This window comes from Lagopus leucura, unplaced genomic scaffold, assembly GCF_019238085.1.
Source record: "Lagopus leucura isolate 7727_CA_CO unplaced genomic scaffold, USGS_WTPT01 Super-Scaffold_100001, whole genome shotgun sequence".
NCBI lineage: Eukaryota > Metazoa > Chordata > Aves > Galliformes > Phasianidae > Lagopus > Lagopus leucura.
In genome coordinates, this window is record NW_024962262.1 from 87,745,591 (window position 1) to 87,770,049 (window position 24,459).

At 37.3% G+C, this 24,459-nt stretch overlaps 1 protein-coding gene across 1 annotated transcript in view; it reads right to left on the reverse strand.

Moving 5' to 3' along the window:
* The window catches only part of CRYBG3 (crystallin beta-gamma domain containing 3), a 91,192-nt gene that overhangs the window by 16,245 nt on the left and 50,488 nt on the right, over nucleotides 1-24,459 (reverse strand). Inside the window, exons 8-17 of the mRNA XM_042866829.1 lie at nucleotides 21,558-21,694; nucleotides 19,742-19,856; nucleotides 18,610-18,645; nucleotides 17,397-17,530; nucleotides 15,524-15,650; nucleotides 10,285-10,427; nucleotides 7,999-8,125; nucleotides 6,947-6,979; nucleotides 2,713-2,822; nucleotides 2,054-2,180 (exon numbers count right to left, since the gene is read on the reverse strand). Of these exons, the coding sequence (XP_042722763.1) occupies nucleotides 2,054-2,180; nucleotides 2,713-2,822; nucleotides 6,947-6,979; nucleotides 7,999-8,125; nucleotides 10,285-10,427; nucleotides 15,524-15,650; nucleotides 17,397-17,530; nucleotides 18,610-18,645; nucleotides 19,742-19,856; nucleotides 21,558-21,694 (1,089 nt within the window). The remainder of the gene's footprint in view (nucleotides 1-2,053; nucleotides 2,181-2,712; nucleotides 2,823-6,946; nucleotides 6,980-7,998; nucleotides 8,126-10,284; nucleotides 10,428-15,523; nucleotides 15,651-17,396; nucleotides 17,531-18,609; nucleotides 18,646-19,741; nucleotides 19,857-21,557; nucleotides 21,695-24,459) is intronic.

Consider the following 24,459-nt stretch of genomic DNA (forward strand, 5'->3'; position numbering starts at 1 on the left):
ACACACACACACACACACACACACACACACACACACACACACACACAGACAAGGTACATTCAGTGCTTGATGTCAGGGTTCCACATTCTCACCTATATGCATGAGCTACCAAGTTCATAGAATCATAGATTCACGCTCTAGGACTGAAAATGGGCTGGTATTTAAACATGAACAATGGTTGTATTTCCCAAACGTCTCAGCAGAATTCAATAACGCTATACAACAATTCCACTTTGGAAAACATTTGCTGCTCTCTTGAATGAGCTAACAGAAATACCTTGTAATAAAAAGGGCTCTGTACCAACAATAGTGCATGGCAGACAATGCACAGAATGAACTATGGCTGTTTCTGACCACTGACCAAACCTACTGCTGCGTGCTTAACATCACGTCTGTGCTAAACAATGCCTCTGCACATTGTCCTGTGTGATTAACACAGTGTGTCAGGGGGGTCAATGAGTGCATTTCTCTTTGTAAAGCAGGTGTGGTTCAACAGCATTTTACAGTATTAAATGCCATCACTTTGAGGAACACAAGGTCTCCTATTTGCAAGAAAGGAACTGAACCAGAGGTGCAAATCACATACAAAGCACAGGAAGATGTGCATAAGCTTTCCACGCAGAGCTTACTAAACACACTTCTTCCAGAGTTTGGCCCTTGGTATTCAAGGGCTGCCAGTAGCTTATTACTATGCCAAACTGGGGAATTTGGATGAGATCTATCATTTCATGTCAAAACTTTGTTCTGACTTAGCAGAGCAGAACACAAAAGCCTAACGTGCAAGGAAGAGGTTCAATCTGAAAACTAGGCTCTCTGTGAAAAGCTATAGTTCCACTGAATTCAATGCAGCTAGTCCTGCGTAACCTAGCTAAAGGACCAGCTCTCAGACTTGAGCTGTAGATCCTTCCCATCCCATGAGTAGCTTTTGGTGTTCTTTTAAAACCTGTTCACAAACAGAAAGAAAAGGACTTTGAAGAAAAGTCTGAATTGAGTAGTCTTTACGATCTAGTTTCACTGTTAGTAAAGGACACATGCTACATGGATTGAATTTGTCCTCTTTGAACAGGGCAGGAGGAAGACTTTTGGGGAAGCTGGTCAGTGCTAGAAAGGAGTGGGCAGAGCAAACACATGCTTCTCCTTTACTGACAGCATTATGGACAATTTATGTTTTATGCTTTTTCATAGGAGCATACACAGATATCAGACAGAAGCACAGACATTAGAGAGTCCAGAGGCATGAATTCTGTGTTCCGAATTACAGCAAGATCCAGAAAAACTGTATTTGTCTTGTAGTGGATAATTCAAAACATTCCTGTCCAATTTCATGGCCCTAGAAGATCCTGAATCTCACTTACTGATACAATAAGTCATCTGACTTCAAGATCTGTGCTTGGGTAGTACAATCAACATGAAAGTCATAGAAAGATGTCCATGTGTAATAATTACTCGTCGCATGTATCAGGAGTCACTAGGGAAGAGGATGGCCAGAAATGAGCTTTGAATTGAATTATCTGACGTGTCATACACAGCCCATATTGCCATGTGTAGCATATTATATCACTTTATTTATTGACTCAGAATTTGAGATGCCATTAGAACGCAAAAACCTTTTTAGCACTTCTGCAAAACGGTAAATTAAAAAGCATAATGGCAAGTCTATGCTACCATGTAATTTCAATTTTGTGTATACTTTAAGACTGAGTCTTGGCTGTAGGCCTAATATAAGAAACCCCATATGCTTAGACAGCACAACAAAAAGCAACATCTTGCTGTGTACCAAACTGCTGAGGTGTATCATAAATGCCAGTTAGAAAAACATCAAACAATGCAACTCCTACAAAAAAGAGTAACCTTCAGCCCAGAATATACAAGCATCCAAGAGCATGTGCCTACATGCAGCCTGACTTGTTCCAAGCCTCAAAATCCCATAATCCAAAAGAACAAATTTTACTCTTTTCCCTGAGTGGGAGTTTGTTTAACGCGAGCATTCACTTCAGACATCTGACTAATAAAAGAGTTCCAAAGCATTATTTTTTTTCAATGAAGTCCTTACGTATTCGATAGGCTTGAGGGATTTGATTGCAGCAGTTGGGCAGCCACAGGAAGGGAGATCAATGTAGAGGCCTTCTTCCAGCACACAATGATTGTCATCAATTTCCCCTTGGTAATACAGGAGCCAACTGCAAGAATAGAGTAGCAAAAAAGATTAGCAGCTCAAGTTGCTTATTAATAGTAAGGTTTTTCAAGAGTTAGTATTTGTTAAGGAAGCGAAGGATAAAAAAATAATCTGTTTGCTTTTGTTAAGCTTGTGTTTTTGTACAGCTAACGTGACTTGAATGGCTATGTGACAAAGCACCCAAAACATAAAAATCAAATCACGTGATATAGAAATTTCAGTCCTGGAATCAATAGACACTAATGGAAGGCAGATACCTCTCCTGCACATAACTCTTAAAATCTGGAATAAATTCTAACGGGAGTTAAAAAAAAGAAAAAAAGTCACAGTAACTGTGAGCTTCCCTTCCCACAGGGAAAACAAAAGGCATGCTACCCAAATCAACAGCAGGGCAACGCTTACTGGGCTACATTGCAAGACAAAGTCTAAGATGTGATGGAATATGATCAGTGTGTTATGCTGATGATCTGAAATTTAGTAGCATTAGGAAAAAAAAAATAATTACTTAAAATGGTGGTATGTCAAACAACACTTACCAACCCCGAAGAACCTTAAAAGAACATGGTATGAATGATGTGAAATCAGAAACTTCTGCTGTGAAATCTATACATGCTCCTTGGAAATGTGTATTACTGAAAGCTTTGAGCTACAAGAACAAAACAAAATAAAGCCAATGACTAAAAGGGAAACAAACTCATTGCCATTAATGTTAGCAGAGATATTTGTGGTCTAAGACATATCCATTCAATTCACAAAGATACAATAAATGAATGAATTCTCAGTTAAGGAGTCTTTTATAGCTGCTTTCTTTTCTAGAAAGATTGTGTTTTATCATCTCTGGACCGTGTCTAGGAAGTTGATGTTAATATCACTATTACTGTCGTGTTAATGTAGTGGTAACAAGTGTAAGTTCAAATGCAACAGAAGAGGGCCCAGAGAACAGAGAAGGCTAGGACTGAAGGATGTTATCTTCTACCTGAAATACTCTTGAAGTGTGGCTAACTGTTGGTATAGCTCAGTAATCCAGGTTTCAAAACTGGAGGAGAAGGCATTAACTAAAAGATACAAGGCTACTGTTAAAAAAATGCCTTGAAATATTCTGTTCCCTGAGTGACTGCAGGAAGTTTTTCGTTCAAAAACCAGCAGGGGAATTTCTGGGGGGCAAGCTGGTACAGCTTGGTAGATGTAGCATGGCTACATTAACTTCTTTTAAAGTTCAGCTGAGATGGTTTTGCACGTCATGGTGAAGAACTTCAAGACACATTTAACTATATTCCAGCAATAAGATGTGCTCAGTTCACTCTGAAAAGTAACAAGGTTGAAAGCACTGCAGTTAAAAAGAAAGAAAGGAGAGAAAAAAAAAAGTGAGAAAAAAAAAACCAAACAGTATGACATAGTCTGTGCTCACTGTCAAGTCACTTAGAATTCTGTGCTCCTAGGCTGGTATAGTATAATGGAGATGATTTTCACTTTAAAGCCTGAAAGAGAGGCTGGATAAGAATACAAAATTTTACTTTATCAAAAGAACAGCTCATATTTTGTAATGGAAGAAAAATACTATGGCTGTTGCAAGCAGGACTTCCCTATCATGTCCCAAATTGGCCTAGCTTCCTGCCAAAGAAAAGAAATCAAATGCTCTTGCCAGTACAGAGAGAGCAGGCCAAACATAAGCATTAGCAAATGATTTCATGGAAAAACTCAGACTGCATTTTTAAAGAAATTAATGCATTTCCTGCTGGAAAGAACAAGAAAAGCTTAACCTGGCCTTTGAGAAAACACATCAGTTAAAATATGAAGGATAAGGCGTAATTAATTTTTCTATAAATATAATTGCAATGCTATGTTCCAGAGCATCTGTTTAAGCTGTAATTATGTACTCTTTTCTATGCATTTAACTTAAAAAAAAACTTTATAGAACTATATACACCATCGTTCTTTCATAGGCCATACACTATGCAACACTTTCAAAAAAAGGTTTGTAACTCACTTTTATACAGCATATGTCTAAGAATGAATGATGGCCTTCATCTCACTAAAGCTAGGATGAAGTATCAATTCGTCAATGAAAAAAACTGCGTATTTGTTATTACTCTTAAACTTCAGCTAATGATGCTTTATTGGGTCTGACATTACTTTATCAGGTTCCACTTCCTATAAAGTCAACAGACAGAATACTAAAAAGTTATCACAGCAGTTCTCTCTGCTACCTGTATTATCTGTGCAAGCCAACTGCTAATGAAAAAGGCTTTGTTCTTGCTGGGCAAAACAAAGTTTCCTTTTAATAAATAAAATGAATCACTTAGAAGCAGACATTTCAGTCATTCTTGCACCACATGCACTTTGTTAGTGATCCTGGCAGAAGTAGAGGATCAGGGCAGTTACTGAAAAGATTAAAGAAACTTTTTTTTTTTCTTCTGAAGAGCAACTAAAAAAGTGGAAAAAGACACTCTTCTAGACAGCAAACACAGCACACTTTGCTCAGATCTACGTGTATTAATGGTGGGAGAATGGATACAGAATCATTCAAAATAACCGGCGTATGGCTTATAGAAGACAATACTTAAGGACTCGCCAACTCATACGCACCATGTATTTTCCAAACTACAAGACTGTTGCACATATGGAAACATTTCTTTACCTTGAATGGGAAAATGTTCATATTTAACTGAATACTACTCTTTACTCATTTTAAGTGATTAAATATTTCCCTACAAAGACTTACTGAAAATATTTCCCTTCCTAAAAGGACTGTAATGACGCAAGTTACATTCTTCCTTACTTTTAAGATGGAATCCTATAATAACCAGGACTGTGAGAACTCAGGATAGTGTTTTTTAAAAACAAAACTAAGAATTTTATAAGACACCACAACAGGCAAAACAGTCTCATATAGATCAGTAATTTCAGGTGTGTGTGTGTGTATATGGGCCGTTCCAAAAGGAATGCCTCCTATTTTATTATGTTGGCCCACAATGTCAGAGGCAAATGTTGGTGGTATGGCAGTAGTGGATGTGAGCAGACAGAGGTGGTGAGTGGTGTGTTTCAGTAATGGCAACAAGCCATGTTCCAGAAAGTCATGCAGATTTCTATAAGCGTGGCATGCAGGCTCCTGTGAACTGCTGGTGAAAATGCACAGCTACTGGTAGTGACTATGCTGAAAAAATAGTGTTTTGTAGCTGAGAATTTGATCTATCAAGTAGTGTTATTGTGCTCTTTGTATCTGTTCTAGAAAATAAATAGGAGGTATTACTTTCAGAGTATTCTACGTCATACACAAAGATTTTTAAAATTGTTGCATATATCACTGCAAAATTAAAGACTGTAAACAAAATGTATTGAAATTCCATAGGTTTGCATTGATCTTAAGGATCTGGAAAACCAAAGTGAAACAACAAAAGAATTTTTCCTGGGAGGGAAATGCTGAAAAAGTAGAAGAGCTGAAGAAGGACAAATATATTACATTTATCTTCAGTTTTCAGGATCCCATCAGATTCATCAGAGCCAGTTATTTTACCTAGTATCATTTACCAAGGCCTTAGAGTGAATGAACTTGCCAATCTTTGGCCTCCAACTGCCATATAAGTAGGTCTGGCAGGAAATCAGTGTTTAAGGCTAAAATAATACACCAATTATATCTTCAGAGAAGAAACATTTCCTGCAGTCCTGGGGTAATCATAAAATTGTTGAACAAGAGAACATAGAGAAAAAGAAGGTTGTGGTCAACCTGCTAAGTAACACAACGTATGCATTTCCCACATGCTTATGGCTATGATAGCCATCAAGGAAGAGAGAATAAAATTATTTCCAGATGACAAAATACTTAATGTTTTCTGAAACACAGCCATTGAGCTCTAGATTTCCTTTCCTTTGGAAAATATCAAGTTTTCCAAAATACATTTTTCCAAATTTCCTTGCTTAAAAGCATGTAACAGAGAAAGCAATATAACCACTCAGATCACCACCCATGCTAGCAGCCCACTGCAGGACAGAAAAGGATAAATAAAAGCAAAAATGCCAGAAATGAGAAGAGCCCTGCTTGGGCAGAACCTTGTGGGAGACAGAGACTATGCCTGGTGATAAATACAAACATTTAGAGCAGTTCTTAAATCGCTCCAAAGGTATGTTAATGGAATTAAGATAGAGACCAGAAGTGCAAATCCTCAAAGTTACTGCTTCTTAAAACTAAAGTGCATTATTAGCAAGGTAGATGTAACTGTTTGAATGTGTCACAGAAGAAATACATCTTGTATTTGTTATAATCATGAAATTCCAGCTTTCTTTTCAATAGACCTACAAGTTTGAAGCGTGCAGTTCAATTTTCTGCAGTTTATACTTCATTATTCTTCAGCTCATACATAAGACAACATAGCAACAAACCAGATAGAATGCAAAATAATGGAAAGAACACATGCCACAAAGAGAAGGACAAATATATGTGATATCAAGTTTCCAGGAAAAAAAAAAAAAAAAAAAGGAAAGAATAGGAAAATAGTTGGCCAGAAAGATCCAAATTTACCCAAGTCTACTGTACTGCTTTCAATTTTTAGGGACACAACACTAAAAGGTGTGAACTAGAATAAAACTAAGAGCAGAACATTGGCAAACATAGCCTTTACACATCTACCAGCTTCCTCAAGTTATTCTTTAATGTACAGAGATCACAATACTGAGATATTCATCTGAAGAAATGAAGCGAGAAATTCAGCTTTACCTGTGTTTAATTATTAAATGTGGTTTAGTACTAGAGACTGTTACACAATATCAACATACCAAATGTGGAGGCTCATTCGTTCCAAGTGGTTCCTGCAATAATAAATATATATACAAGCATATGAACAAATAAATGAATAATACAATAAATAATAACAACAAAATGAATTACAATCAGTTTCCAAGAAGGCATGTCAAGTTCCTGAAATTTCTAAACTACAAATTCAAGAGCAGAGATGCACATAGTTCCCATGTTCTTGGCAAAATTCTCTTTTCGCAACCTCTGCCACCAGATGCCTATAAGTTCATTATAGGTGCCTGATTGTTCAGTCCTTTTCTCCACAGAGAAATTGCATCTTTAGTTCATGTAACTAATTAATTAGTTCATGTGACATGGATTAAAGTCAATGTAAATCTATTCGGATTTAAGTATATTTATTGAAAAAATATAAAATTCAGAGCAATATTGGGACTTTTTTTTTTTTTTTTTTTTTTTCCCAAAATATGCTCTTCAAAATAAGGCTTAATGTTTGTACCTTTCCAGTTTTCAGTACAATAGTATCATTTATTATATACTTATTACTGAGAATTTGCTTTGCTTTCCATTAGGATGATAATCTATTTGGTCAGGTTACTACCTTGGATTTAAAAATGGATTAAAACTATTTTCTGTTTTTATTCACCATACGCCTTACAAATATTTCAGTATGAAAATATAAAAAAAAACCCCACAGCCGCATAATATGGGCTAGAAAATTGAAACACAAATGCTCAAGAATTTATCAATCAGGCAAAATCAATCTTTCCAGGCCAGGCTATTGTTCCATGAACGCAGCCTGACAAAGGGAAGTTCTTACTAAGTTTCCCCATCAATTTTATCATTAAAGAAAGAAAGATCCAAAGTGTCCATTTCAGAAAGACAAGGTTCAGCCTCTACGTTGTACAGAGTTATGGTATGTCATCCACAAGAGCCTTTAACTTGTTTCAAATAAAGCAGACAAATTGATAACAAAACTATTAGAGAACTGCATATTATAAAACTATTGTAAGACTTCGAACTCAAAAGTCTGCTTTCTTTTAAGTTTTTCCCTTAACAATTTCCAGTAACTCACCAACTTAATAGGTCGAATTGACATAATGATTTTACTGGATCCTCCCCAGTCAAAGAAACACTTATATTTTCCTTTCTCCAATATATACTGTTCTCCACAGAAATATTTCTGTTGATAAGCAACCCACCTGAAGAATGGCAGAAAAATAAAGAGAAAACATTTTCAAGGATAGTTTAACGAAAATATCAACAATTTTCTTGGGAGTTTTTCTTGACTAGCATTATCAGTGAAATGTCAAATTTGATTTGAGGCATTTAAGTGTCACACACTTGATTTACTGTTTTTACTTTACCAACACTACTTGGACACTTTGCTTAGAAGCCAAGAGGAAAGATACTTGATTATTTCTTAAATCTCTCTCAGGTCAATCTTAACTTGCTCACCATCACCTCCAAGACAGAACTTTCTTCCAACTTTTCCAGTTGGAATTAAGAAAAATGGTATAAGAAGAAAGAGAAATAAATGAGGAAGTCTTGACAGGATGAGATAAAGCAAAAATTTTCCACAGTTGCCTGTTTGACTTCTCATGCTTTGCTAATCCTGCTGTAATTTAAGAAGAAACTGATCAAGGGTGTATCTAGCCCTAAGCATGCTTTGTCAGCTGCCTAAGTAGGCAGAAGCTAGTTAGGGAGATGCTACTAACCTGGCCACTTGTCTTGGTCCATTCCTTTCTTAGTTCCCTGGAACCAAGGACTGTTCTTCTAGCACTACTAGGGATATTAGAGGACATCTCCTTTTGTAGTCCATTTAGCACCATTTAATTATGTCTTAGCTTACTTTCCCCTGTGTGTATTACCATATATTTTTATACCCACCATCTTTTTGGCTGCTCAATTTTATGAGTACCAACTGAAGATTCTCATAATTAACATGGCTTATTTAACACGCCATGAAGAAATTGGTATCATCTGTAGATTTGAAGAGTACTGTTTGCTTCCTGCTCCCAGATTACTAAGTCTTCCTGAATAAAAATACTCACTATATCCATTAAATAAAAACAGATTTATCATCAATGCCTGAGAAACTGATGATTCCTCTCTATTAAGACTCTTTACTTCGTACATGTGAGCCAGCTTTCAGTTCCTAACAGAACTTTTCTTCCAATTCCATGCAGCCTTATTTCTTCAATAAACTATGCATCACTCTGTCAAAGGCTTTTACTATTATTATTTTTATAGTACTGTGTCCACAGGGCTGTCTTTAATTCATGTGCATATCAACTTTCTCACAGAATACCAGAGATTTAGTGAGGCAGCACTTCCATTCACAGAAGCCATAGTGACTCCTTCCCTTCAGACTGTGATTAACCATGCATTCCATGATCTTATAGATTTTGCCATTTTACTGTGGACAGAAGGCAAATCCATTAATCTATAGGTCTCAGGGAGCCCCTTTTAAGCCATTTTTTGAGATGAAGTTATGTTGGCAATACATCAGACCTGTACACAATGGGCTGTTTCCAACCATGAGGTATGCACACTGGCCAGTAGTTGGTAGCCTTGCAACACTGCTCAGCTTATCCTTCATTCCAACTTCTGTGGTTTGCTATATCAGAGTTGTTATTTGGTGCCAAGTATTCCAGTTCCCTCTGTTTTTATGCTTCTGGCATTGGTGTAGAAGCACTTGTAAGTTCTGTCCTTGCTTTATCACTTAAAACTGCATATGCCTGCCAACTTATTTACCTTCCTTATTTATTGCAGTTGTACTGGTTACTTTCCTCCTGAACTTCACATAGGCATATGGAACATCAATGAAGTCCATTGCGTGGATTTAATCAGTTTGGACCATGTACTCTTCAACAGCTTTTGCTTTAGCCCCTTAGCTTTTAGTTTAAATCTTTCTCTAAAGAGGGTTTCAATTTTCAGTGTCCATGGCCTGACTTTATTATGATTAAGTCACAGCACATCCTTTCTGTACAGGCTCCATTTGTATCCACAAGGTATTCCACTTCTTAACATACCTAAAATCTCACTTCTGTACCACAACACTCTACATTACTACCAAAGCTCTTGTATTATGAAACTACAGTCTACGTGATTTCTGGAGGGACCTCACAAACTTTCTGTACTAACAAGAGCGCACAGATCCAAATCAAGATGTAGGCATGAGTTCTAGAGAAAACATTAAGATACTTTTTCATTTACCAAGGAAACAGAAATAAACAGTGTTGTCCTCCAACCATTTACAACTTGTTCCATGTAAAGTACCTCCTGTCCAAATATTATCTGAAAACAGCTGGATAAAAAAGTACATAATACTTCCAGTCATGTATTTCAGCAGACTTACACTCCACTTTTCACAAGAATCGACCCTGTTTCTGGGCCAAATCCAGTCTGTTCCAAATCAGGAATTTCTTCATTGATGATGTCCAGTGCTTTCCCGTCTTCATCATCGGATTGAAATAGTGCCACTGATGACTCTATGAAATCCTAAGAGGCAGCATATGAGTTAGAGGATACGATGCCACAGCTCAGTGCTACTTCACTACATAAAACATTTTGTCCAAGAGCTGCACACTGAGGGATAGTCCTTTATAAAACAATGAAAAGGCTTAGGTCCTTGTGAAGATCTTTAAGGGAGACTTTGGTACTGAAGAGCCTAGTTGGATGCCTGTCAATCTTACACGTTCTTCATTTGTTTCCTCAATAGAGAGGAAGAACCTGCTGCCTCTTGAGTACCACCCTTCTCTTTATGAGAAAGATAGTGCAAAACTGCGTGCTTGTGAATGAGAATGGTGAGAGTGAGCATTTGTCTTCCAACAGCTTCACAAATGACTACTCCAAGCATTGCCATGACTACAGACTTTTAAATCAAGTTTTCCTACTTTTTCCCTTCCCTGGGGCAAGGCAATAATCAAGGAGAGTAAAAGGAAGACCTGGGCAATCGTAGATCATTTTTTCAGCAAAAAGGGTTTGTAGCTTTTGGAGATGTGTCCTGTGTGACCGAACACACTCTACAGCAATAAAACAAATCTCAGACTGTACTGTTGTATTCTGCCTTATATAACTGTGTGACATTGTTTTGCTTAGCCAGATTACTTGGACAACTTTAATTAAAATTGAGCTTCAAATATCCACCTTTTTAAATACTTAGCAATTTTAACAACACAGTTCAGTCACTGTTTGGAAACATGGAAAACAGCAAACCATTCACTTTCTTTCTTTAAACTTTTATCCAAAGCATGAACTCAATTCAATTTCAGTGTTTCTGAAACATTCTGAATGTTGTATTGAGTCACAAATTAGAACGTTTTGCAAACTGTTAAGCAAATACAGTAGCCAACAGATTGACAAATAATATGAAGGCATCACACAGGAATTATTACATTAAGTACTTTTTAATGTAGCAATTAAGCTACAGTCCTCAGATCACTATGCTGAAGGCTACAATGAGAAAACTAGCCTTACAAGAATCAAAAAAAGCACTTAAAAATTAAGGCCAGACCAAGCACGCAGCCAGATGGAAGAGGCTCTTTAAAAGGAGACCATCCTTGTACACAGGATTCAGTCATAATCAAAACCAATTTTAGAACACGCATTCAATGTGTCAAGCTCTGCATTGTTTACAGGATATTAAAAAGTGATGCAGCAAATTCTGTAGTAAAACTGGCTTTCCTACTATGTTGACCATCTACCGCTTCCACTTATTTAAAAAGTTGCAACTACTTCAAGTATGCACTAGAAATTCAAGTACAATGTCTGGTAAAATAATCAACTGCAGTTTCAGGCTACTACATAGAAAAAAGAAAAAATATTAGTGCAGTTTTAGTGACAATGAGAAACAGCTAACTTAACAGCCCCAAAGCAAGAATTTTATATGAGTTCCTGAAAAGCCACTGAGTTCATATATGCACTTAATTTCTTTAAACTTTAAATACTGAACATATATCCAAAAGTTTAATTTAAAACACATTTTAAATACAGTCATGACTTTCTCCTTACAATTTTCACTGTGGTTTCTTGTAAACAATATGAAATACTTAAAAATGAACTTTGAAGACAAGGCCAATTTTCAATCTGAAAACATCAGTGGGAAAGTACTCTGCTGCACTGTAAGAGATTCAGAAATTGGTCTTTCCCTGATCATGACAAACACGAACAAACTCCAGCTTCACAGATTTGACTCTGCAGAAAACAGCAAACATGACTAGTCCCCCAAATCAGCACACAGTATAAGCTGCTGCCCTCCCTCAGGAACTTGTCCTGCATTTGACTCTAGTGAGTCCAATGTAGCTGCTGATAACAGAGCTGCCAGCATGTTGGAAAATAAAACTCTGCATGACCTTTCTCTCTTTCAAAACACTCTCTGAATCCCTTCATGAGAGCCTGTAGCAATTTGTAGCAGAAGTATTTCAGATAGACAAAATCTGAAATATCCTGCAGCATACCTACACACATGTGCGTCTTTAACAGAGAATGGACAGGGGTTGCATTCGCAATCTCTGCTTTGTGAGTGATGAAGAAAACTTTCTGATTTCACAGGAGATAAAACTCATGCCTCAGCTCCACAGCAATAGTTGTTGTGTGTGCAGAAACATGGCTTGAATATTCCCGTTGCTAATAAGCTCCCAGTGAACCCACCGTGGAGAGCATAGTGCCAGTGAAACACTTGAAAAGCTTTGCACAGCCACATTTGACATTCTGCACTGACACAGGCTAATGAGGTATACTGCACTCAGTCCAGTTCTGCAGTCACTGATGTGCTCCTGCACCATGCTTCCTGCTCAGAGATGTTTGATCAGACTCTGCCTGGAGCTGACTCAGGTAAGCAGGGCTTATTAGCTTGGGATTGTGCTGTGCGAGCCAGGCTAAATTGTTTTCAGGCTTGGGCTGGCCTTATAGCCAACAATGTCAAGGTCATCTGGTGTCATGTCTGAGTCAAAATACTATGCAGGGAGCAGTACAGCTAGAGGTGGCACTGGTGAGTATCTGAACGGAGTAGGGGTCAGTCTCCTCTCTCCCTGTACAAGCTGACCATAAATAACTCAATACAGCTACATTTCACCTATTCCCTCATGTTCTGCAGAAACTCTTGAATCCACCTGACTAAGAAAGAATTTTCAGGGAAGAGGAATAAAGAATCTGGTATCTGGGAACAACCCCACTTAGTCTGAGACTATTACAGCCATTACTGTATTCTTCCTCACAGCATTGGTGAGATGATGGCAACAAGCTTGTACGCTCCCTATTTAGCAAGGGGCCTGATGCACAGACAGCTGGTTTTGCATTTTTGCCCAAGTCCTGTTGAAAACAAGAGTTTGGCACTAAAATGTTTTTAAGCTTCTGACCTTAAATCAGATAGAAAGCCACAAAGGGAACATACGGCATGCCTTAACACTGACCTACGTATTGTGCATCAGAGCATGGCAGTCAATCTGTTGGTCAAGCCTAACAAAACGGCACTGCCATCAGTCATTTTACTGACTCCAGACACAAGCTAGCTTATCTCTTTACATTACGAGGAAAAATTTTAATAGCAGAACTATACACTGATATACATTTACATATCAATTTGAATAATATATGTTGATAGTTGAATATGAATGACACGTTTTCAAAATGCTAAGGATTTGAGTACTCATCTTGCCTACTGTAGGCCTGAATCAAATTAAAGTCACAGAATTATTGAAAATCCTGAGATGGAAAGAACCTACGATGATCATCAATTCCACCTCTGGGGCCCTCACTGGACTACCCAAAATCCAAACCCTACATCTGAGAGCAGTGTCCAAACACTCCCTGAACTCTGACACTTGGGGCCGTGCCCACTGCTCCGGGTAGCCTGCTCCATGCTCGCCTAACACCCAGCTGCCCCTCCCCTGACACAGCTCCATGCCATTCCCTCAGGTCCTGTCACTGTCACAGAGAGCAAAGCTCAGCGCTGCCCCTCTGCTCCCCTCGTGAGGGGCTGCAGCTGCCATGAGGCCTCCCCTCAGCTCCTCTGCTCTGGGCAGCCCAAGGGACCCTCCACCGCTCCTATTATGCCTTGCTCTCCAGATTGTTGAACATCTTTCTAGCCCTCTTTGGATCCCACTAACAGTTTTTTGTCCTTCTTACACCGTGGCAGCCAAACCTGCACCCAGAGATCCAAGGTCTTCCTGTGCCAGCTGCAGAATTTGGCAGTTCCTTTGGCAGTTCCTCTTGTTAAAATTACATGCTACACATAATTGTGGCACATACAGTTGCCTATACATGCATAAACACAGAACATCATCTCTGCTAAACACGTGCACAATTTTAAATCAGTATATATGTGATTTGCTCAACAGAAGATTTAAAAATATTAAGTTACTCAAATACATTATACATAGCTTGAAGTGTAAGAAGCAGTTAGAAGTAAATTCCTGCCAAATCTGAAAAATAAATTATTCAGAGGAGAACATTTTTCTTCAATTATCGACTTCTTTGAATTAACTGAATTTCATAAAAACTAAACCTGCATGTTGTGAATTTGAGCAGGACTCCTTTTGGCTCCCCTTAACTCCACCCCACTTCTGCTGCAAAATAATAGTCAGTGTTGAGACAGTGACATTGCTTTAAATGCCTGTCTTCAATCTTCACAAAACTCATGGTTCAGGAACATCCCATCACATCACAAAGACTGGATAATCTCAGAATCAACAATCTAATTCTCAAAAGCAGCCACTCTTTGCAGCTGCATTTAAAGAGCAAGAGCTCTCACAGACCCGGAGTTTTTATTATTTCATTGTTGCCCCACACAACATATTTTAGCAGAAGAGATCTTATCACTGTGATTATTCATGTTGCCAAAATTTTCTGGCACAAAAATTACAGAGACAGAAGGTAACACTGTTTTAAGGCTTTCAACAGCTGCTGTGTTGAACAATCACTTTTTGGTATTAATAAACAACTACATTGTACACTTAATGATGATAAACTTTTAAGAAAAAACTGCTTTAAGAAAAGTATCCAAGAGATTTGAATGGCTTGAAGTGCAGAATCACAGAATCGCAGGGGTTGGAAGGAACTTCCAGAGATCATCGAGTCCAACCCCCCTGCCAAAGCAGGTTCCCTACACCAGGTCGCACAAGTAGGTGTCCAGGTGGGTCTTGAATATCTCCAGAGAAGGAGACTCCACAACCTCCCTGGGCAGCCTGTTCTTCCACTGCTCCTTCACCCTCATCATAAAGAAGTTCTTGCACAAATTTGTGCGGAACTTCCTACGCTCCAGTTTCTGGCTGTTTCCCTTGTCCTGTCTCCACACACTGCTGAAAAGAGTCTGGCCTCACCACTCTGCTTCCCACACCTTGGAAAAATCTTGCAGTGGGACAAGGAACTCCATGTGACACATTCCTTGCATAAGTTTTAAAAGGGCTACTCAGAAGTTGCCTCTGCTATACAATGCATAGAGTCTAAATTTCAGCAACTGGGATAGGACTGACAGTGAAGTTGGGCATGACTTGGAATGATAAAACAGACAACAGCTGTACCGTAAATGAAAAATAACATCCCTCTTTATCTATAGAACTATGTATAATTTGTGTGAAATTCACAAAAGTACTTACAGCCTGAAGGAACCGGAAAGACAGGAGAACACTGCCAGTTCCTCCCCATGTGTGTGTGTCCTCATAATCTCCTTCCTCGAGTAAGTACTGGCGGCCTTTGTAGCGTTCTTTGTCATAGGCAACCCATCTAAAGCAATCACACAACAAAAGAAAGAGAAATAACTAAAAGCAAAACAACTCCATACATGATTTTCCATAACAAATAAAAGAGGACAAGAACATCCTAAGAACGCTCATATCTTAGACTCAGCTAACAAACAAAGCAAGACTTGTGGGAAATCTCAACAAGCACTCAAGAAGTGTTCCTTGCATATCAAATCCTTCCATGTAATTATTTCTCCAGTAACAGTTTATCTGGGTAATGTTTCTAGATGTATCTTTACTCATCAGTCATATCCCCAATACCAATATTCAGTACTATAGAGGTTAATGCATCTAGCTGCCATAAAACCCTAAAATTACCAATTGCCAGTGATAAAACCCAGTGCAAATCTTCCCCATGTTTTCATAAATTAGGAGATACCACCCTGCTGTTAAAACTTGAGGATTTCAGCAGAGGAAGATTTCATCCATTCCCAGTACTTCCTGCTCTAATCTATGGATAGACAAGTGAATTGGATATATACATACATACATGCTGCGTACAGAATGCATTTTAGTACTATGACAAAAAACCTTAAAAGTATTTTGACCAAAACAGTTGTCTTGATTAAAATAAGGCATTTTCACACCATTTTTGTAAGTTTAAAAACAATGCTTCCCCTTCCTTATTTCTTTCTTGTAAATATTTATTTTATTAAAATGCCCTTTTATGTATTTAGAACTGCTGTACAAATTCCGTTGGCAATCAAATTTGTCAGGCAGGGATAGCTTCAATCACAGTACCATTTGGTTTACATTCATTCATCTGTTGAAGTTACCACAATATTAAAAATAAATGTCACTGCAACAGACAGAAGGATGATTCTTAATAATTTGAGGCTTCCAAGACAGTTAATACGTAGTGTATTTGAATAGATTATTTGTGTATTCACAATTAAGTTTATTTTCAATGTAATGCTTGTGAAATTGGGATGACAGCCTGTGTATTAAATACATTTTATTATATTACATCCTTACATTGAAGTATTAACACTGAAACCCCTTAAGAAAAAAAAAAATGAAGCTTCTGAAAACTATTTTATTGATAGAAGCAACCATCTTTTATGCTTCCAAACAACCTTAAATTGTTGGGTCTTAAGAAAGGCTGAAGTAACAATGTGTAGTTTAGTAGCTTTCTAGAACAGCTGGAGCTGTCCATCTCTTCAGTGGCTCACCTAAGCAGCTGGCCCTTTTCATGAGAGTGTGGGAGGAAGTGAGAAGAAAGGCAAAAGATAACCAATCCAAGACCTCAAAGAAGGACAATAAGGATGAACTCTCAGTTTTAGACAACATCCAACAGGTGACAAAACCATGAACAGAATAAGACAGTTTATAGATTTCATGAGCGTTTAAATATCAAACTGAAGTTAGACCAGAACCATGTATCAATCTAAATTAAAGCTTTATGCATATACTGGCACTAAGGAACTAAGTGGCCAAGTTTGCTGGCACTGAAATGGTCAACACTGACTTCAAACACCTCTCAAACAGTTTTATATTCCTGTATTTCCTTAAATAAATAAGATGTATTGAAAAGTAATTTTACCCAAGGCTGGTAACTGATAAATGTAAATTTCTTTCTTCTCAAAATATTTTACTAGTGAAATATATTCTAGTCATGTCTTAATTGAAATTTCTTAGCATTTAGTTATGCTAGATTTATTTGAAATATTCTCTTTTTTTCAAAAAACAAAAACCAACCTAATAACAAAAACCCACAAAAAACACTTACACGCCACCAATGACACGAATTGATCCAATGCCCTGAAAATCCTCTTCATCACCAAACAGAGCCAAGACAGAATTAATATTTTCCGAAAACTCTTTGGACCATCCTTCAAAGTGGGTTTTCTCATATATTATTATCTAGAAAACATAATTTCAAACAAAACCTCGAGTATACCCCGTGCGATAGTTCAAAGTTTAGGCATGTGCACTGCTACAGTATGTGGCAGACAGTTTCTTTTCACCTTCAATAAGCTACCACTATTAAGAAAATTCAGCACTGTATTCCTGAAATTTTCTGATTCTTCTACACCCTGGAAGCTGAAGAGATCCTATGTGAATTTAGGTAGGCTTGTAAGACATCTGCAGGTATTTTCACAGAAGACTACTCATTCACACAATTCTATGACAGGTTAATTGCACTTTGTAATTATATGATTGTGATTTATCCTTAATAACGTGCTTAGGCACTGCAAATCAACCTGCATTGAATTCTGCCTTGTCACGGCTAGATGTACTGAACAAACACCTTAAAACTAGACAAGAGGTCTTTCTCTGCACTTCACTGAAGTCATTTCAGTGACTGCAGTTAACACACTGTCTGGTTTCCTCATCTGCCAAACCAGACTAACCAGTTATCAATAGCATTAACATTTATTAATAATATTTAATACAAAAAATCTTAAATGTTGCATGTACTTGTAATTAAAAGTTACCTAAAGCATTAATATTTTTGTGGAGAAATAGAAAAAGGAGGGAAAAGGAACAATTATTCTGGAATAGCTATCTGGTTCACAAGTCACAGGTCTGTGGTCACACCCTTGACTATTGTATTGGACTCAGATAGAGGAAGGAAGCATCCTAACTTCCCTCCCATAATTTATTTTTGTAAACATGGTACATTAAATATGAAAATCCCAACCTCCTTTCATTATAGTGATGAATGTGTCATTCACGCAAATACATTTTACATTACAAAAGCTTTACAATTTTTCTATAGCAAATTCCTATTCTTCTAGTATGTAAAAACCAAACTACAACTACTTTCACACCTCACAAAAAATGAGAAAGAAAGCAGATTTGACAGTATTCGTGAATTTACCTTCAGCAGCATGTAAACTTTGAAGACTCAATCTAACATCACAAATTCAACAAAAACAGCTTAGATAGAAATTTTATTTTTCCAGGCTCACATTTTGTTCCATCTCCTTAGTGCTTACCTTGACATTCATAGGCATTTGGACCTTCAATCCACCCTAAAAAAAAAAAAAAAAAAAAAAAAAAAAGGAAAATGGTACTTATACAAAATTTGAAGTTACATTTTGACATGCATTTTAGATTACTATAGGAGCATAAAGTCTCAGTAGTTATATTCACTATATTCACTGACAGCTGAACCAAACACTAGCTTAAATACTCTGATAATTCATGAAGACCAGGGACACTATAAACCTGACCAAAACAATAAGCAGTGCATTGACTAGCCTGCAGGGATTGAAACAATTTTAAAATATTAAATTGTTGTCTATTTGCACTTAAAAACAATATTTACAATGTGTATTTTTAAACTAATTTGCACTGACCAATTTTTAAAACCAGCTTATAAAGTTGCGTGGTATATATTTCAAGTTGCTTAAGCACAAATGATGAAATGCAAACAATAAGCCTGGGAAGGCAGAAGATACAGGAAAAAAGTAACCTCAGCAAATGTACTGTCTCTGTCAATGTTAACAAATGGTACTCTGCAGGGGAACAAGACACCTTCCTACCAAGCCATTATGTTGTATTCACTTGTGGCTTTAAAACTCTTTCTCTAGACTCGCATAAAGTGAAATGATATGTTGTATCCTTCCACATTTTTTTCATAATTAGACCTTCATGCTCTCTACTAAAATTTAAATTAGCTGCCCATCCTGATATTTTTATGCAGTGTGAGGTCTTAGGAAGACTACTGAATATTTGTCAACAGTAGATCTCTCAACTGCCTTCCAACCCCAAAAGACTCTAGCTATACTATTAAAAAACAAACAACTTACAATCTTTTTTAGTTACTGAATTGGTGTTGGTTTCGGTGCAATTCCAAATCTTTCAGTTCTGCCCTATTTGATCTCTACTCTACAGCAGCACTTGCCCAGGAAGACACTTTGAGGACATGTTCTTACTGGGGCAGATGTAGGAGCTCAGGAGAACTAGTAACCACTAGTAACACTGCAACACTGCTGATACACCATGACATGACAAGGGTGTTACATGTGTAAGGATTAACCCTGAAAGGACGTCAATTAAAATCACCAAGGCAGCAAGGGTAGCAAAAGACGAGCACACCATTTACTAGAGTTGTGAAGTCCTCACCATTATTAAGGGACGCACAGATCTTACATCTGCTGAAGGAATTTCAGATGGTTCGCTGCATTCTTCCAAAATCTTCATCTCCCCCTTGTAATTTAAATCTGAATAAGCAAGCCATCTGTAACAGTCATGATGAAGGACTTATTAATCTAATCAGATACATTACAAATACAATGATCTTGTCAAAATTATTTTTCTTTTTGTACCTGTTAGAGGTAAACCATGTATTGGGGAAAGCTGTCAGCACATCAAAAATCAGGTATAGTTAAATACACTTACACTATCAGTGCTCAGGAGATCTCAGATACTTTTATTGAGTCTATGCTAATCAAATTAAAGAAGAGAAAATTACTAACTTGTTCACTTGCATTAAGAAGCCAATTTGTTATACTACAACTATACAGAATCAGTGTCAGTATTAGGATTGTTCAGCCTGCAGGAGGCTCATGGGAGACCTTATGTCTTTCTACAGCTACCTGAAAGAAGGTTGTGATGAGATGGGGTCAGCCTCTTTTCCCATGTAACTAGCAACAGGGTGAGAGGGAGAGGCCTCAAGCAGCATCATTGGAGGTTCAGGTTGGATATTAGGAAAGAGTGGTCAGGTGCTGGAACAGGTACCTATTCCAGGTGTCCACTGCCCAGAGAGGTGGTAGAGTCACTGTTGCCAAAGGTGTTAGAGAAACATTTAGATGTAGTACTAAGGAACATGGTTTAGTGGGGAAATATGGGTGTTAGGTGGATGGCTGGACTCAATGATCTTGGAGGTCTTTTCCAGCCTTGGTGATTCTATGATTCTATGATGAGAAACTAGCAGGAAATTTTTCCTAAGATTGTTATCATAGGAATCAAAATGCTTCTAACATCAATCTCAACTTTTTTGAGTGGAAGTTATTAAAATACTGTTATGACTCTCATTTTAAAAGCAAGCTACTGTAATTTTGACATGTAGATTAAAAATATTGAGACTCCTTCAGACTTCTTTAAATCAAGAACATGGAGCACAGAGACATTAGACACAGGGTTAGTAAACCAAATAAGGAATGGAAGAAGAAACACAGTGCTTTATGGACGATTATTTTTTTTAAAACTACACACACAGATTCAAATTCATAGTCAGTCAGTCAAAGTTCTGCCAAAACTAAAATGAGACTGTTTTTAATTCCTTCATCACCTCAACCTTTACAGATATATTTCAAGTTCTTGGGAAGGAAAGTTTGGTTCATGTGGAAAAGGCAAACTCAGACTCTTGTAGTAGAACAGCTAATGTCATTCTGCAGAGAAGAGGCAATTTCCAAACTTCAGGAAATGTGTTGTCTTGCCCATTTACCAAGGAAACAGACTGTTCTGCTCAGCATGGACAACTGAGGGAGCCTGTATCATATTGCGTCACATCTCTGCAAGCAGTCTGTATACAGCTGTAGCTTGAGGAATATTTGTATGACATAATATTCACCTTTTGGTATTCAGCCATGATGTTACAGTTACAACAGGATGGGCGGCTAGCAAGACAGTACTTATTCTCAATGAACTAAAAGCTAATTATAAGCTTTTATATGAGCAGCTTCTTCTATTTATAAAGCCACTCAAGGACTGAACTAAAGAGACTTCTGCCAGCAACCAGAGGAAAAAAATCCTTTGAAAACTTGCTTCCACTGCTAGAAGACCACTTAGTAGTACAATGTTGAAGAGAAGAACTGGAAATACATAGTTACGTTAACTGATTTAAAGCAAAAGCCTAAAGCACTTTTCCTATTACTGACTTTCATCTCGTGATATTCTACCTGCTGGCAAACTGCATTAAAAAAAGTTCAGTACTCACATTCCTGATTTGACATGTATATATGGGTTTTTTTCAACATCCAGTTCTTCTAAATTGGCAACTGCACTTTGTATGCAGATAGGAAGTCCCTCTGTACTGGCTCCCACGCTGAACTCAATCTCCGGAACACTGCAGTCCTACAGAAACAAATCAAATGCTAAGGGTTATCCGTGCTTGGAACGTCTGCCCCATTAGGGGGAAGGGGAAAAAGCAAAAGTAGTTCTTTCCTTTTTCCTATTTTGTCATCCTTTCAGCCAGGCTTTATGTGATAAAAGATGTTTGTTTTCTTGTTTTCATTCTGAAGTAAAAATTGGGATTTTTAGAAAATCTGAAGGAACTATATTTCCAGCTCCCACTAAATAAACACACTTAGTAGCCTAGACTACTTTCCAAAAGCTCAGTTTCGATGCTGTTCAAGTAAAGGAACTGACAATATTTACTGATAGACAAACCATACATATGATATACTGTAGCATTTTTTAATTACTATTTTGAAGACAGTGATTATATATGACACATTTAGATACTTAGGATGATGTACCCGTAACTAAAACTTTCTGGAAATGTCCACCACTTCATTCCTGTTCTTTAACATAGACTCCTGGTAGTAATAGGTGGTAATTAGGTCAGATGTTATGCATCTGACTATGGTTTCAAGATGCGTGAGTTCAAGTTTCAATCACATTAAAAATCTATAGCATTTTAGACAAAGAAAACATTTAGAAATATTTAAATAAGAAAATATTTAGAAATAGAAAACATTTGTAAAGCAGATACTTCAGCAACGTTTCTGTAACTACAAAGCAACAGCCTGTGTTACCTTCTTGAAGGTTTTCTTCTGGTATTTGTCTATACTGGAGAACAACTGTCTGAACACCTGATCTGCTCTAGAATCCAAAAGGCTTTTTAATTCAACCACGCTAATTGCGTAACATTTATATAAAATTCATTGTGAATACTTTTTTTTCTCAGCAATTACACATTATGATTCAGTTTGGATCTTCTGTGAAGTCTTGATTCAGCAGTGGATTAACAGAATAGTCTTTCTGTTACAGTGAAAAGTGACTCACGTGCTTACAGAGCTTGCTAAACTTTAAGTGAAAACCTTCAGTTCTCAGTGGTAACTTTACAGTATGCTTCTCCCCCTGAACCATGGATCTACTAGCATTATGCTAAAGATTTTGGACAGCATAAAAAAATCCAGCAAATCGTAAGTGTAGCTGGATGAAGATTTCCTTTGAAGGTGCACTGGAGAAGAAGCTGGAGAATAAGGATGCTGCTGCCCGCACATCTGAATTTTTTGGTCTCTGGATTTGCTCAAGAACAAGCCAAGGTCACATTGTGACAACGATCCCACATGGCCTGTGGTGTCTCCAATACCCAAAAGGCAAAACACCAAGTGATTGCAGAGAAAGTCAGCATCAGGGCACAAAAGTTGCAGCCCCTCATCTTGTCAAAATTCCTGCATGCTCGCCCTCTTCACATGAGTTTTGAGTGGAACTTTCAAATGAGGAAGTTATATCCCAGCTACAAAAACATCTCCGCTTTGTCAAAGTTCTTGCAGGAAGTATTTAACTGACAGCAATAGATGTGCCACTTCTAATACGTGCATTTCTATTATTTTGTTTTCCTCACAAGACCTGAAGTATCATCGTATTCTGCTTCGGCAACTTCTTGCACAATTGTGTTTCCTCTGTACTGTTGCAAGCAACAAATACTGTCAGGAAAAACAAAAAACCACCCTGCAATACCAGCAGTTTTATATAGATGAGTAAAAGCAGAAAGACTAAGAAACAAAAACTTCCTAGTGCAATACTACTTTATAAAAAAGTACTGAATGAACATTATATCTCAAGTTCTAAGTACATCACAAGACAAGTTTAAAAAGCAATCTCCCTGTAGTTTTCATATTGATATGAATCTTATTAAATCACAGGTAAGAAATACTTGAAATTTGTTTTTCCTAATAAGGCCTGTCAGATGATACGGCTGAAACCTGTGAATCCAACAGTAGAATTTGATAAGCCAAATCAGAAGTTGCATCTACATTCCACAAAAGAATTCCACAAATAATGATGCTGAACTCTTAGCTTTACAAGACTAAACAAGTAGCATAACAAAGTATCTTTGCCTGTGGGCTCAGACAGACTAGGAGACAGTATGTTTGATTTTCATTTGGTACAAGGTAATTAATTTTTCCATTTGAAGTTTAGAACAGCCAGTCTGTATTCTCTTTTCAAGTTTTCTTTCCTGATTGAAGCTAATGAGGCGATTCCACTTCAACAGGTAAAGAATCTAGCAGTTCTACAAAGCCTAGGCAAAGCGTGGATAATCATAATAAGATCTCTCCCATTTACCACCACCTCTCTCTTCAGCCAGGTTTTGACAGCCATAAATAAACTCTACTGATTGTGATGGTATTTTTGTATCTACTAGATTAAGTTCACAAAGTCTTTTCATAAAGTAGTAAACTGGAATTCTTCAACAAAAGCAATACCTACTTAAGTTAATAACACCTTCAAGCAAAAAGTACATTATATTTTCCAAACACGTGAAAAAAAAAATCACAAATACACATTTTGACTTAAATATTGAGATACACAGATTAATTTGCATGCTGATGAAAATGGCAGAATTTAGTCTTGCTGTATAAACAAACATTATTTATTTGCAGATGTACACCATGTAGTATGACATTAATTTCCAAAATTTAAGCATGTAAACTTTAGCTTGGTAAATATTTACCACAGCATGTTCAGATTTGCCTGAACATACTTAACAGGCATCATTATTTTCAGAGCCCTCTTTAACTTTCATAATAAAGCCATCATCATTCAAAACAAAATGAAAACCACACATGTTATGATAGCACTCAGACCAAACCCCTTTCATTTTGAGGCGT